Genomic DNA, 16159 nt, shown 5'->3' on the forward strand with positions numbered 1-16159 from the left:
CAAGGTCCCAGAGCTCTGGGACTCTGGCTCATCCACCAGCTGATCCCTCTTCTCTGCCTCTTTCCCCCTCCAGGGTCTTCACTGTGATTCTGGAACAAGTTAACATCATTCAAACCAACACAGCCCCCATGAGCAGCAAAGGAGCTGGCTTAGATGTGAAGGCCCTGCGAGCCTTCCGCGTGCTCAGACCCCTGCGACTGGTGTCGGGGGTGCCCAGTGGGTGACAGTGTCTCTTCTCCCAAGCCCTCCTCTGTCCCTTCTGACATAGGTGTTTATGGGGGTAAGGCCATGAGACAGTGAAGACGAATGACTCTTGCCCCCCTCCTTGCTGTTTGCTGCAGGCCTTCAGGTGGTCCTCAACTCCATCTTCAAGGCCATGCTCCCCCTGTTCCACATCGCCCTGCTCGTCCTCTTCATGGTCATCATCTACGCCATCATTGGGCTGGAGCTCTTCAAAGGCAAGATGCACAAGACTTGCTACTTCATCGGGACAGGTGAGCTATGTAGGCCTATGGAGGAGTAGAGGCCCCAGCTCAACTCTGAATGGGGCCACCACAGCTAGTGAAGAAGCTTGGGGTCAAAGCCAGCTCCCCTCTCCACTAATGCACCTTGGAGTCATCTCCTGGACTCGTGAAGGTGAAAGTAAAGACAGCTCCATCAGGATCAGGGATGAGAGGCCGACCTTGGCCTCAGCTTGCTCCGCCCCACCTATATAATTCATTCGGTATGTCCCAGGCTCCCTGGGTCAGGTATGGATTGAAGCATAGGTCTGGGATGAGCCTGGATTTGTCTTCATACTTTCCTGTAGCCATAAATGACTTTGGTCAGAACTGTCTCCCAATTCTGGCCTGCAGGATGATATGTGCTGAATGAGGCTCAGAGGGAACACTCTTACGTGCTTATGACACATAAGCAGCCCACAATGAGGTCACGTAGAGTCCGAGGAAGTCTTCCCAAAGCAGTAGGTCTCACCTTTCTGGCCTTAGAATACCTTCATATCCTCACACAGCAACAAAGACTGGAAGAGCATGGTCTGTATAGGTCTGATAGTCACCTGGAGACTGGACCAAATATAACAATATCCCCTCATTTCTAAGAGCAACAATAGGCTGATGACATGAAAACAGGAGCTTTTTTTTTTTTTGAAAAAATGATAACTTTCTCCCAAACAAGATCCCCTTAGTGAGAAGAGGAGTGGCACTGCTGACATTTTCAGTAAGGCTCTCCAATGCCTGGCTTTAAGCAAGTGGGCTCTGCAGGAGGCTGTTGCCACATCACATGTCATGTGACAACTCCACTCTCCATCTCGAGAATGGGAGGCCAAGTGTCCAACAATGTCTTAGCATCGCTTAGATCGCTTAGCATAGTTCTGAGGAGGCAGGTGACTCAGAAGGCTCCCAGGCTGTTGCCCTGAGCGTTGCTACTTTATGGAGGAATTCCTGGAAACTTCTGAGCATGGCCTACTCCAGGGCCTTCAGTGTAGAAAGGGTGACACAGACAGAGATCAGGTTGTCTGTCTGTCTCGGACATTGGAGTCACCAGAACAGCCCCTGTGCTCACTGCCTCGTGGGGAGAGGATGCATGCTTCCCCAATCCCATGGGCAACAAGAATCAGTCAATGCATGGTCAAACCTAGCTTCTAAGAGTGGACTCTGACATGGCTTCAGCTGGCAGCTTCCAGGTCCTCTCTCACAGGGGCCTCTTCCATTGTCAGAACTGTCTACACCCTGTAAGCAACGATGGCGTCTTCCATTGCCCTGGCTTTCTGCATCCTATAATCAACACTGTTAGGCGGAAGACAGGGACCATCTAGCTTGAGCTTTGGGACAAATTTGGAAGTGCCATGCCATTAAGGAATGAGCAGCAACATTTACACACCACTCTCAAGTCAGAGGCACCAGCTTCAGAGAGCCAGGGACCCCAAACTGACCGGCACTGTTCTCCCTGCCCACCACCCACCATTAGAACTCTGAGCTGACATAAATGTGTTAACGCAGAGGGCACTGTGTCCCTAGGGTCACCTCATCTCAGAACATATCAGGAGGCTTCAAAACATCCTAAAATAAAAGTTCTTCAGGGTATTATTAAAATTGCTAATTTGAGTGTCTGGGGACATAGTCCGGTGGGTGAAATACTTATTATCCAAGCACGAGGACCTGAGGTGCAGCAGGGGCACATTGTGGGTCTATAACCTCAGTAGTGAGATGGAGACAAGCAGATCCCAGGGGCTTGCTGGCCAGCCAGCAGAATCAAACCAGTGATCTCTGTGTTCAGCAGAGGCCCCGTCTCAAAAAAAATAACTTGGAGGGAAACTAAAGAAGACACCTGATGTGGACCTTTGACCTTGACCTGCACATGCAGTAGTACATACACACACACACACACACACACACACACACACACACACACACACAGAGAGAGAGAGAGAGAGAGAGAGAGAGAGAGAGAGAGAGAGAGAGAGAGAGAGTGAGTTTTAGAGAAAATAAAGACTCCTTGGGCAAAACACAGAGAGGTACTTTCTGAAGCCTGATAGCAGCTTCCCTAGAAGGTGCTAGGTGGCCCTGGCCCTGTGTGCTCCATGACTTGCACAGCTTAGCCCAGTGAGGCTGGAAGAGCTCCACGTTGACTCATGTCAGGAGTCCCTGTCCCCAGCCCACCCCAGCTGGACAATGGCCCCCTCTTTAAGTCTCAGAAGGTACAGAGGCCCCTCTGGTTGTTCCTGACGTATGAGTTGAGCCTCAAGGGACAGCTCATCTTCAGAGTAGCCCTTCCAACCTTGTTTGAGCTCTCCTAAAACATAGCTGCTGTCACCTGTCGATGCGGATTACCAGTCTCCGTCCTAGGTCCTTCTTCATCTCTGTTACTCTGTTCTTTCAAATGGTCCTTGAACAGCTTGTCTCCAGTCACTGTCCTCTTGTCTAATCCTACATCCCTCTGCCTCCAGACATTGTGGCCACAGTTGAGAATGAGAAACCATCACCCTGTGCTAGAACTGGCTCTGGGCGTCCCTGCACCATCAATGGCAGCGAGTGCCGAGGAGGCTGGCCAGGACCCAACCACGGCATCACCCACTTCGACAACTTTGGCTTCTCTATGCTCACTGTGTACCAATGCATCTCCATGGAGGGGTGGACTGATGTCCTGTACTGGGTGAGTCTGGGCTTCCAAAACATCCCTCTCTTCTAAAGGCTTAGTAGGGGGCAGGAAGAAAGGGCTTGTAAGCCCGGCCATTGCCTTGTATTCCCTGGGTTAAGCCACGGGAGTATACAAGACCCAAGAAGGGGATGAGGGATGGGGATGGGGGATGGGGGTGAGGGATGGAGTGAGGGATGGGGATGGGGGATGGGGGTGGGGGATGGGGGTGAGGGATGGAGTGAGGGATAGGGATGGGGGATGGGGGTGAGGGATGGGGATGGGGGTGAGGGATGGAGTGAGGGATGGGAATGGGGGTGAAGGATGAGGGTGAGGGATGGGGGATGGGGGTGAGGGATGAGGGTGAGGGATGGGGGTGAGAGATGGAGTGAGGGATGGGGATGGGGGATGGGGGTGGGGGATGGGTACAGGCTGGCCTCAGAACTCAGAAATCCGCCTACCTCTGCCTCACAAGTGCTGGAATTAAAGGCATGAGCCACCACTGCCTTGCCAGCTTTCTTATTAGAGCAAATTCCTTGTTAGGTAATTTTTTTCTTTTTTAGCTCTGTCACATTTCGTATTTAATGCTCCAACAACAAACAGCATCAGTCCTATTTTACAGATAAGTAAATTGAGGCTCAGAGAGGTTAACTGTGTCCTTGAGTCTAATGAGCCACTGAACCAAGAATTGAGCTCTCAGCCATGTGACTCCAATTCAGAACTCTTGGGAGCAACGTGGTGCTGCCTAGGATGGGTGTGGGGGATTGTAAAACTGTCAAATGCTTTGCAAATATAAAGGATTAGTATGAACATTTCTCGCAGGCTCACATTAGGGAAGCAGGTGATTAAACATGTCAAAGGAATGTCACACATGGCATTTCACCTCTGCTACAAGTCTAGGAGGAGAGCACGTATCATATCTTCACTAGAGACGTGAGGGTGTACCCAGAGGTGTCAGGACACCCCGGCAGGGTCACAGAAGATTGCTACTTTGAAAAGTTTTGGTTGTAAAGAAACTGACTGTAGATGGGGGTCTGAGAGGCAGGTTAGAGAGGCCCTTGGCAGGATGGACAACGGATCTGCCTAGCCTGGGCCAGGTGCAGTCCAACACCTGAACAGACAGAACGGCAGACAGGAATTATCCTTCAGGTCAGAGTACTGGACTCACACTTTTGTCTTGGACCAGGTCAACGATGCCATCGGGAATGAGTGGCCCTGGATCTACTTTGTCACCCTCATTCTGCTGGGCTCCTTCTTCATCCTCAACCTGGTGCTGGGTGTCCTGAGTGGGTAAGAAGAATGACATCTGAGGGAGGGGAGAAAGGACCCCGACCCTCAGCTCAGCTCTCAGCCCTGCCAGGCCAGGCACACTTCTTCTTGTTTAGCTAGGAAGGCAGAAGATACATCCTTCAAGCTTATACATGACTCCCTTTAAGCCTTCTCTCTGTCCTTCCCTGCCTCCTCCTTTCCCCCAGCATCCACACTCCTGTGTGAGCCTGTAAGCCCCAGACTTCAACCCTGGGCATGTATCAACAATGAGAGCAGTACTCATTGCACTGGCTAAGCACTCCCACGAGGTAGACTGTCTGTTTGACCCCTGAACTGCTTACTGCTTAGTGTCTGTGAGACCCTGGCTAAGTCCCTAAACCCTTGGTGCCTCAGTGTTCTTACCTGACAAAAGTAGTTTCAGGACCTGTTTCCTACAGTTGTCGTGAAAGTTAGATGAGTTTAAAGTATGTAGAACAGGGTCCAGCGCATACCAATCACCACCATCAAGAGTGCTGTTCTCAGCGGAATGGCTCTGCTGGCATCTACTCCAGCCACAGTGGCGGGGCGAGCTGTAGCCTCAGCTCCCTGCTGGATTGACATCACCCCCTTCCAGAACCTTCTCACCAGATAGCTGTAGACAGAACTCAGGAGTCGGCTAGGGGAAAGCCATCTTTACTTTCTATTGCATTAACTGAAATGTTTCCTTTAATAATGAATGCAGGCGACTAACCACATGGCATTAGCAGTGCCTGTGGAGTCTCCTAATGGAAGTGATGTCACATGTCTGTTGTTGTACCCCTGTATGCATTCCTTAACCGCTTGCAAAATGGCGATAGCCATTAGACCTGCAACAGGATCCTTGCATTAATGGAGACACAGCTGCCTTTCTCTGTTGGAATTTGTTCTACGATCAGTTCCTTGCTCATTCCATGTGCCTTTTGTGACATTATTCCGAGGAGTCATCTGTGGATAGGCTTCACTGAACTATCTAAAAACTTCATGCATAAAATGGTCAAGAGTACCCAGCTGGATGCCACACTGTTCTACAAGGAGACACCTCCTGGGTTTGGCTCAGTACTAAAGACTGACCTATATCCGAGTTCTGCTTGGTGTTGACCTGGTGTTGAGTTATGCTTGGTGGCCTAGGGCTGCCCTCTTCTGGTCCCAGGATGCCTTGCACCCTTCAGGTCCTTTGATTCTGGTGACACCGCAGTTTCTCCTTGTGCCCAAGAGCATTTTCTCAGGGCTAAAGTCTGTAATCAAAATCAATTTAGGGTATTTAAAAAACCCAGGAAGTGTGGGAAATTTGGAATAATGTTGAAATGATGGAATGTCCTGTCAACTCCTGACATCCATAGAGATAAACCTAAGGAGAAAATGAGAGGCCGAGAAAGAGTCAGTTGCCTGGAGATGGGGCTGGGCTAAGGGAAGAGAGACGGGAAACGTTGAGGGTCCCTGGCCCATAGACAGTGCCCCAGACCAGAAGAGGACACCCAGATGCAGATGTGTCCCCTGTGCTAAGGAAGCTCAGTGGGTCCCACCCCTTTCCCTCTTTTTCCCTATGCCCCTGGTTTTGTTTTAGAGAATTCACCAAAGAGCGAGAGAAGGCCAAGTCCAGGGGAACCTTCCAAAAGCTCCGAGAGAAACAGCAGCTGGAGGAGGACCTCCGTGGTTACATGAGCTGGATCACACAGGGCGAGGTCATGGACGTGGACGACTTGAGAGAAGGTTGGGGCCCAGAGCCATGGCTAACCTCCCCCTGTCCCAGTCACCCCCTGGAGAGGGCAACCCCAACATAGCCCCCAACAGCCTGATGTCTTAGTTACGATTGCTATTGCTGTGGTGAAACACCATGACCAAAAACAACTTGGGGAGGAAAGCATTTATTTCACCCAGAGTTCATGAGGCAGAGGCCATGGAGAGGTGCTTCTTCCAGGCTTGCTCAGCTTGCTTTCTTATAGAAGCCAGAACCACCACCACCAGTCCAGAGATGGTCCCACCTGCAATGATCTGGGCACCCCCACACATTGATCACTGCTTAAGAAAATGCTCTACTTAAGATTGCCTACAGCCCAGTCTTACAGAGGCATTTTCTCCATTGGAGTTCCCTCCTCTCAGATATCTCTACCCTGTGTCAAGTTTACATAAAATTCGCCAGCACACACAGAGACCCACTGAGAAGGGATAGTGATTGCTTTCAGAGACTGATGGTTTATGTAAAGCCTCAAACCTCAAGGTGATAGAATCTAAGTGCATCCTGTCTCTTCCCAAATCATCCTGTGGCCCTCCCATGGTAGCCACAGGCCCTGCAGATGGGCACCTCCAGTTCCCAAGAATCTGGGTCAGGGGAAGTCACAGCAAGAGACAGGCCCACCAAGAGCCCACAGTCATGGGTGTCCTACCCAACAATGCCTAACCAAACTTGTCTGTTCCCGAGGGACCCTGAAAGCTGCTGACTATAGCAGTATCTATCCTGTCCCCAGGCAAGCTGTCTTTGGATGAAGGGGGATCAGACACAGAGAGCTTGTATGAAATCGAAGGCTTGAACAAAATCATTCAGTTCATGTGAGTACCTGACCTGGGACCTAGGACAAGAATCCACTTTACTGTCCTAGTGGCACTTTCTTGAACCCTTAAGAAGCCTCCCTGAGAAAACAGGGCCAATTCTTGCTCTGAGAACTCAGCAGTGGCTAGACGCCTAGGGAATGTGCAATCAGAGAGGACCCTGAGTAGATGACCTATTTATACACCATGCAAGGTAAAACAGGAGCCCTTGGAGACAGCAAGCACATTTGGCTCTCCCCTTAGAGGAGGTGGGAGCCTGCAGGAGGGAAGAAACTTGCAGTGTGGGGTAGCCTGCAGGAAGGAAGTGGCTGTAGCTGAGGAGTCAGTGGCAAGAGGGTACTCCAAGCTCTTATCTTTGTTTTGGGAGCAAAGCTGTGTCCTTTTCCAAATTCACACATAATCACAACTTTTAAAAGATCCAACAATAGAGAAAAAAAGCAAAGAAAAGATGAAGGTCCTCGCTGTCCTTCAAAGAAGTAACCATGGTAACAGATGTGTATTCTACTAAAATCCTTTCTGCACTTTCATCTTTTACACACACACACACAGACACAGACACACACACACACACACACACACATTTACAACTTTGGCTATAATATCTATACCACAACTATCCCATGATATAGATGCACCGTTCTGTATTTAACCCATTTCTCCTGGTCAACTATGCACCATTTGATTCTAGAAGCAGAATTGCTGGGTCGAGGGCAGATGAGTCTAAACTTAGTGCTGTGAGGTCACTCACCACAGGGCTGTGTTAACTGTGGAAACACCTTTCCCACACACCCATCTGGAAATCCTCCTTGAGACAGTAAACCTTCCTATAGAAATGGGTAGGATTGGCACCACGGTGTTCTTTTGTGGAAATTAAAAGGCACAGTGCTCCCGAGCTACACCACTATCACGTGCTATGCTAAGCCTTTTGACTGCATTGTCTCATTCAATTGCTTGAGAGATTGACGTCGTTATCATTCTCATCTGAAAAGCAAAACTTGGCTAATAGGAAACCAGGTTTAAGTTGGCTTCCATGGCCCATGCCCTTCCTTCCTCTTGCATGCCCGGAAAGGAGAGTGAGTGGAAGAGATGCCAGGCTGGGGTGTGGCTAGAAGTAATGAAAGCCTGTTCTCCCATCTCCTGCAGTCGGCACTGGCGGCAGTGGAATCGCGTCTTCCGCTGGAAGTGCCATGACTTAGTGAAATCCAAGGTCTTCTATTGGCTGGTGATCCTGATCGTTGCCCTAAACACCCTGTCTATTGCCTCGGAGCACCACAACCAGCCACTCTGGTTGACCCATTTGCAAGGTGAGTCAGAGAGATCGAAACCAGGAATGAGCACTCAGGCTTTGAAGCTTAAACTTACCATGCAGAAGGGTATGCAGAAGTCAATGAGATTGGCATTGCCTTCTAGAACTTGTATACTACTGGTGTTGGACCATTGGCCCAACCCCTTCCTTTTACACTGAGACTATAGAGTCTTCAAAAGGCAAGATGGCATGCCCACTGTTTTACCCTTGGCATCATTCTGACCTGGGGCAGTGTCATGAAACACAGGGATAATTATCTGATGCTTCCTCAGACACATAGGAAAGTATTCAATTGTATATCATTGCATATAAGACTGTCAATAACTGAGAGCTCCAAGTATCCAATTTCAAATCCTACTATGTATGTATATATATATATACATATATATATATATATGTGTGTGTGTATATATATACATATGTATGTATGTATATATATGTATGTGTATATATATATGTGTGTGTATATATGTATATGTATATATATATATATATATATATACACACACACACTAATTTTTCACCAACTATGCAGGGAGTGTACTACACATAGAACACAGAAAAAGAGTTAATTCATTGCTTGTTACTTTAAGGAACATACTTAGCCATAGGACAAGTCAGAAGTTAATTGTCTCCAGCCCATCCAGGGAAGTCAATGAGAAAGTAAATATAAGATGGTAAAAGAAAGACAACAAGAAGAGATGCTGATGCTCCACACATCTAAAGGACACGGAGATAAAGCCCAGCTGGTCAAAGGTTGGCAGGGATTCCTGCAGAAGAGGCAATGCATGCAACATGTGGTGAATTAAGGGAGCGACAGAACATACGTGTTGGACAGAAAGCGCTACATGTGTTCATAGGGTTCCTTGTATGCTGTCATGATGCATTAGGAGTTTAAATTGTGGGTACAGGGAAGCCAATGAAAATATAAGCATAAACATTGTATGATATGACTGATTGGCCTTGGTAGAAGATGACTGGATCAGCCTCATCCTTGTGTGGATTTCCCACTGTGTGCAGAGCTCTGGGCCGTGACCAAGAACAAGTTAAGAAAAAGAAGATCCAGTTTTCACAGCTAGGTACCCTTCCCATTACAAATACCTAAGTGGCACGAATTATAATAATGTTTCAAGGAATGATACATTGGTTATTTTTCTCCTTGCTATGACAAATACCTAAAACCTAAAAAGCAACTCCAGAAAGGAAGAGTTTATTCTGGCTCACCCCTTAAGAAGTGATCATTGTGACAGGAAAGGCATGGAGGCAGGATCGTGAGGTGGATGGTTACATTGTGTCTACAGTCAGGAAGCAAGAATGGAGAGAAAGTGAAGTCATACACTCTGTGGCCAGCCCCCAATGATCTACTTCCTCCAGTGATGCTCTGCCTCTTAAATATTTGACAACTTCCCAACACAACACCGCCAGGTGAGGTTCAACAGTTCAAACACATGAACCTTTGGGGGGACATTGCACAGTCAGACTGTAATAAAGAACAATCCGGTCTCTGGGTGGCAACAGCAGGGAGCTCATTAGGTCACTTGCAGAAAGATTTCAGACTTAGATCTGAACCCCCAGGAGTTGTACCTGAGCTTTTCATGTGTATGCAGGGACTAGAAATAGGCACTGGGCCTGCATAAGGTGGGGAACAAAAGCCAGCCTGCTTGCTTGGAGCCAGGGCCCAGAAATGCTACTTCCATGTAAGGGGGTCTAAAATCTCACTGTGCATGGGACAGGGAAGGAGTTTGGAAGTTCCTTATGCATGGGGTCCTGGGAGAAAGCAAACATGTCACAGGTAAGAAATTAAACTCCAGCCTATGCCATGTATAGGTGTGGGGTCCAATGTGCAGTACCTTTCACACTGCAAGGATAGTGAACTGCCAAGAACTAGCTTTAGCTTGGAAAGGGGTTCCTGAGAGAAGGGATGTTTGAGAGTCATGAAAAGAACAACTTAAAGTCAAATCATGGGTACAAGCTGAAAGCCAGTATTCTGTTCGAGATAGCTTTCTCTGGAGATCTCCAGACAGCTCCTCCAGATATCTCAGCTCTTGAAGACCAAGGCCTGCCCAGTCTTTTATTTGCATATTAATCCAGTCATTTACTCCAGATTCCCTTTTGATTATCCTATGAATCAGCATTTCAAGATCCCAGCCCCTTGATTCTTGGAAAGAGACACATTTTTAAAAAAAGATTGATTTATTTATTTATTTATTTATTTATTTATTTATTTATTTATTATATGTAAGTGCACTGTAGCTGTCTTCAGACACTCCAGAAAAGGGAGTCAGATCTCCTTACGGATGGTTGTGAGCCACCATGTGGTTGCTGGGATTTGAACTCAGGACCTTCGGAAGAGCAATCGGGTGCTCTTACCTGCTGAGCCATCTCACCAGCCCCACATTTTTTTTAACATTGTAAATGAGTTCAGAGATCTGCCTGCCTTTGTAAGCACAGATGATACACTAGTTAGGTGGGATCCCATCCTGAGATTAACATTTCCGTCATACCTGGGCACAAACTATCTCTGTTCCAGGCTGACCTTGGATTCAGGAATCTGCCTACCCTTGTATCTTTCTGACAAACTGACTCACAGTACAGCTGCCTTTGCTCTCCCAGGTCTTTGAAGCCCCCCATATAATTCATATTCCATCCTTATATTTTGCATAGTTGAGAAATTATTCATTTTTTGAACTCACATTTTCAAGGCTCTTTCCCACAGCCTTAAAGGCTGTCTTGAGGGTTACTGTGTTTACCATTTCTGCTAAGGACATAGGACACACCCTTGCCTCCCAGACCTGTGCCATTTCTAATTACCATGGAGTCATTATCCTTGGCAGGGAGAACATTTTCTAATAACCTTGGCAGGGAATATATGTATTCACCTTCAGGAAGTTCTCTCTCTCTCTCTCTCTCTCTCTCTCTCTCTCTCTCTCTCTCTCTCTCTCTCTCTCACACACACACACACACACACACACACACACACACACACACACACACACAAGTCTCTCACCCAGAAACCATCAACACTTGCGGAGGCCCACACACTATTGGTTCTGTTCCATGGTCACGCCACCCCTTCCATGAACACACAGGACTCAGCAATGCATTAATAAAACAGAATTAAGCAATGAATTAATCAAGACAAATGAGAACTCAAGGGAGTCCAAGAGAAGCAAACACAAGTAGTCCTTTTGGAATGTCCTCATGCCAAGATATAGGAAAGGAAAGAGCATCCTGGAGCGAAAGAGCATCTCCAATTACGAGCTCCCAGGGAAGGAGAGGATGCAAATCAATAAGGAGCAAGGTTACTCCGAGGAAAAGTCTTCAGTCTGATGAACTCGAGTGAGCTGAGCAGGCACATGGCCGAATGAAACACCACAAGAAGAGACTAAGTTTAAAATGAACAAGCTAGAGATTGAGGTTTGGAGAGCTGGAGATAAAGCTACCATGCCGATGCATGGATGCACCCATTCAATCTTTCACTCGTTGCAGTCAGTCTTCTTGAGAAGCCCTTAAATGTGCTACACATTGTCATGCAGTGTTAGTAAACACATGTGAGAATGGAACTCTACCCACCAACAGGTGATTTCTAGACTGAGCAAGCAAATAGATGGTCGAGGCTCTACTTTCTAAGATGGCAAAGATAGTCAATTGCCAGGTAGTTTTGACAGATGTGAGCTGGCCACACTTGACCCACCCTGTGGTGCTGAACATATCGAGTTGGAGACCTTTGAGATGTTCTAATGGTGGTGTCAAAGAAGCTAATGGAAAATGGGTTTGGGTTGCAGTGGAGAGGTTGTATCTTTACTTAAGTGTTAAAAGATTGGCGTCATCAGAAAGAGCAGCTTTGGATCTGTGATCAGAGAGCATCGCCAGATGGTCAGGGGATAGTGCATAGCTCAAGTCTAGCATCCAGTGTCTTGGTAAATAATGCAGTGCAGAGGGAATTAGGAGAATACAGGGGAGGCTGGGAAGCCCCTGGAATGTGGTGTCTTGGAAGCCAAGAGGGTGGTGGGGAGAGAATATTTGAAAGAGCAAGAAGACGATGAACAGAATTGTGGGGAATGTGAGTACTTGAGAGTTTGTGTCTGCAGGATTTGGCATCATGGAATTTACCCTATAGGGAGCTGGATAAACAAACATGAAGAGACCATTTGAAAGGAAGAGGTGAAACAGTTAAGAAAGACAAAAGATGTTGCTAGTGGATGTCACAGATAGGCCTAGGCAAAGTTCATGAGAACATGTTGCTTTTAGTGAAGCCCACTTTCTTCCAGGAAGAGATACTATGTTTAATGAGGAAGGTCAGAACTTTTACAACTTTCTCCCTGCTAAATCTGGTATGGATTATTTGATGGAAATACAGATTTAGGTTATTTTGATGAGCAAAATTCACCAGGTTTTCCCAAGGCTTTTATTGTTGGATAGATAGATAGATAGATAGATAGATAGATAGATAGATAGATAGATAGATAGATAGATTGTGTGTGTGTGTGTGTGTGTGTGTGTGTGTGTGTGTGTGTGTGTGTGTGTAGAACAGTTCTGTTCTCTCCTGCAACTATATGGCTTCTGGGGATCAAACTCAGGTCATCATGCTTAGCAGCAAGCACCTCTGTTTACTCAGCCATATTGCTGGCCCTTTTTCTAAAGACTTAGTGCCTTGGAAAGGTAGGGAGTATACTGGTAGAGGCTCATCCTGGGCAGAGGCCTGGAAGAGGAAGAGGGAAGGAAGCAATGCTCAGACGCTGCTACCCTCTGCAGATGTTGCCAACCGCGTGTTGCTGACCCTCTTCACCATCGAAATGCTCATGAAGATGTACGGGCTGGGCCTGCGCCAGTACTTCATGTCCATCTTCAACCGCTTCGACTGCTTTGTGGTGTGCAGCGGCATCCTGGAGATCCTGCTGGTGGAGTCGGGAGCCATGACGCCCCTGGGCATCTCTGTGCTCCGCTGTATCCGCCTCCTGAGGCTCTTCAAGATCACCAAGTGAGTTCAGGCAGCTGGGCCCTCGAAGGTCTGATGTCGCAGGGGCTGACAAAGTCAGCCAGGCCCAGGCCTCCGTTTTCTCTTTCAATGACTGCCCTCTGGGGAAGAGAAATCCCACTTACTCCACTCGATGCTTATTTCTCCTTTTGCCTCATGGTCATCCACGTCAGGGTCAGGGGAGGAGGAGTGAGGAGAAGGGAGGAAGGAAGAGTAAAGGGAGGATGGGAGGAAGAGACAGGAAGAGAGAGAAATGCAGGAGGGAGGGGTGGGATCAAGAGAGAACAGGGAGATGAGGGAGTGGGGAAAGGAGGGACTTCAATTGTGCCTCTTCCCCTCTGTGGGGGTTTGCCAAGACCCCAGTGGCTGCTTGAAACTCTAAGCAGTGTTGCACCTTCAAATATGCCATGCCTTTCCCTAAACTATTAACAGCAATACAAAATTACAATTATAACAGCTTACAACAGTCTATGTGACTATGGTCTTTCTCTCTAAGAATATTTCACAGTCCTGCATGTATAGACTATAATGCTGTCCTCCACAGACTCCAGGCAACTGAAATCACAGATGTAAGGATTCTACTGTATTCTCAAGTATTTGCCCAGCTTTGGCACGAACACAGGTCTTTTACTCTTAACACATGTTAATAGTGAAGACAGAAAATGACCCTCTACCCTACTGAGAAGTGTGGGATGGGAACTGAGGTAGACGCTCAGCAGCATGGTGAAGCCTGTGATTCAGACTCAGGAAGCCATTTTCTGCTATGACCCTTCTTGAGTCTCCAAGCCTCCTCGGCACCGGTGAGAAGGCTCTGCCCACCCTCTACCCTGCTGTTCCTCTCCCTCAGGTACTGGACATCACTGAGCAACCTGGTGGCCTCGCTGCTCAACTCCATCCGCTCCATCGCTTCGCTCTTGCTGCTGCTCTTTCTCTTCATCATCATCTTTGCCCTGCTAGGCATGCAGCTCTTTGGAGGCAGATATGACTTTGAAGACACAGAAGTACGACGAAGCAACTTTGACAACTTCCCCCAGGCCCTCATCAGTGTCTTCCAGGTAGGCAGCCCTCATTATGGGAGGTTCCTGAATCCTGCTTCAATATCTGGGAAAACATTACCTCCACCAGAGAAGCCTTCTCTGACCTGTTGATTTAACTCTCATCACCCGTACTTTGGGCTACTATAATATTTGTATCTTTCCTGGAGCGTGCCTAGCGATGCCTAGTCTGGTTTCTCTTGGTCTCTGGTGCCTGGCAGAATGCTATAAGAGCTGATGAGATACTTGGGGTAGACCAGGAGTCAGAGGTGTGCTGCTCACATCTCTAAGGCAAAGTCAGACAAGGTGAATGCTCCCTCTGCAAGCCAGGAAAGCCTCAGGCAGGCATCTGAGTCCATCTTCTTACACTAGAGGCATCAGGCTACCTGCTTACCAGAAGCTACTCAAAGGCTGTGATTCAAGAGTAACTTGCAGAGCTACAGGCTCTCAGAGGACCTTCCTTGGTGTGGAACATGGAAAAAATCCCTTTCATGTCACTGTTATCTCACAAATCACCCGCCATGCCCTACTGGGGCAGTAGGGAACAATGAATCAGTACCATAGATGGCTTCATCCTATCTTCTCCCATTCACTACCTCAGGGCTGGTCAAGGACGGTGCTTTTCAAGGGACTTGACATTGGTACTATCTTTGAAGGGCAGGATAAGAGAAGTGCACTCCACTTCAGCCTAAGGATTAAGAACATAGTGGTGGCCCCATGATTAAACTCCTTGGCCCTAGAGAGGCTTGATAAGACTTTTTCCAACCATTCCAGACACCCCCTCAGTCTGTGCCCCTCCCCTCAAGACCATTCACTCCTCCCCAAGCCCACTCACTCCTCCCCCAAGTCCACTCCTCCCTAAAGCCCACTTACTCCTCCCTCCAGCCCTCTCTCACTCCTCCCCCAGCCCTCTCTCTCCTCCCCTAAGCTCACTCACACCTTGATAACATTGTAGCTCACTGAAAGAGGAGCAAGGAAGACAGCAGGGCATGGTCACTTGGACCCTGGGGTAGGGGAGAGTTAACAGGTGACAAAGGTCCCCTCAATGCATCATCCCATCTTGTGCTCTCTCCACCTAGGTCCTGACGGGTGAAGACTGGAACTCTGTGATGTACAATGGGATCATGGCTTACGGAGGCCCAACCTACCCTGGCGTGCTGGTGTGCATTTATTTCATCATCCTTTTCGTCTGTGGCAACTGTATCCCCTTTGAGCTGTGGTGCAAAGAACTCGGGGGAGTTGTCATAAAAGGGAGGATCAGGGCTCCCCATGTAGCAGGCAGTCAGTTCCTCGGGCGCCCAGGCTGATGGAGCAGAGAACAGGACACAGTAAAGGTAACTGCAGACACAACAAAATAATACTTTTACCCAGAAATGTTGGAGAGTACTGGGAACAAATGATTGTGAGATTGGTGCACCTAAGGTAGGTGGGAAGAAGCCCAAGGCCTAGCAGAGAAAAGTGGAGATGGTAGAGCAGCCTGGTCCAGAAGCTCAGAGGCAGGCAGGGAGGAACCAAAGTGCCCTCCAACTTGAAAGAGAGAAAGGTTTTTGGGCCAGAAGCTTCCCTGAGGACTTGTCTATGTTCCAGGGTCTGTACCCTTCCAAGGGGTGTAGGTCTGGCAAGAAACTGTCTTCTCAGGGGTTCAGGCCTGAAAACACACAGGCAGGCAAAACTCCTGCCCCAGAAACTGCCTCCCAACCACAACTCAAGTCTCCTTAGCTGTCCTGTAGACATCCTTCTCAACGTCTTCCTGGCTATTGCTGTGGACAACCTGGCAGAGGCAGAGAGTCTGACATCTGCCCAAAAGGCCAAGGCTGAGGAGAGAAAGCGCAGGAAGATGTCGAAGTGAGTGTTGTCCCCTCCCAGTGAGAGATG

General features: G+C 48.1%; 1 protein-coding gene across 3 annotated transcripts in view; it reads left to right on the forward strand.

The window, feature by feature from the left end:
• Cacna1s (calcium voltage-gated channel subunit alpha1 S) overlaps window positions 1-16159 on the forward strand; it is a 66059-nt gene that overhangs the window by 17435 nt on the left and 32465 nt on the right. For all 3 annotated transcript variants that reach the window (XM_085841423.1, XM_085841419.1, XM_085841427.1), the window contains exons 4-14: window positions 74-216; window positions 342-494; window positions 2945-3150; window positions 4319-4422; window positions 5984-6129; window positions 6885-6966; window positions 8110-8270; window positions 13028-13253; window positions 14098-14305; window positions 15364-15484; window positions 16015-16129. In XM_085841423.1, the coding sequence (XP_085697549.1) occupies window positions 74-216; window positions 342-494; window positions 2945-3150; window positions 4319-4422; window positions 5984-6129; window positions 6885-6966; window positions 8110-8270; window positions 13028-13253; window positions 14098-14305; window positions 15364-15484; window positions 16015-16129 (1665 nt within the window). The remainder of the gene's footprint in view (window positions 1-73; window positions 217-341; window positions 495-2944; window positions 3151-4318; window positions 4423-5983; window positions 6130-6884; window positions 6967-8109; window positions 8271-13027; window positions 13254-14097; window positions 14306-15363; window positions 15485-16014; window positions 16130-16159) is intronic.

This window comes from Mus caroli, unplaced genomic scaffold, assembly GCF_978045245.1.
Source record: "Mus caroli unplaced genomic scaffold, Mus_caroli_1 scaffold_1, whole genome shotgun sequence".
Taxonomy (NCBI): Eukaryota; Metazoa; Chordata; class Mammalia; order Rodentia; family Muridae; genus Mus; species Mus caroli.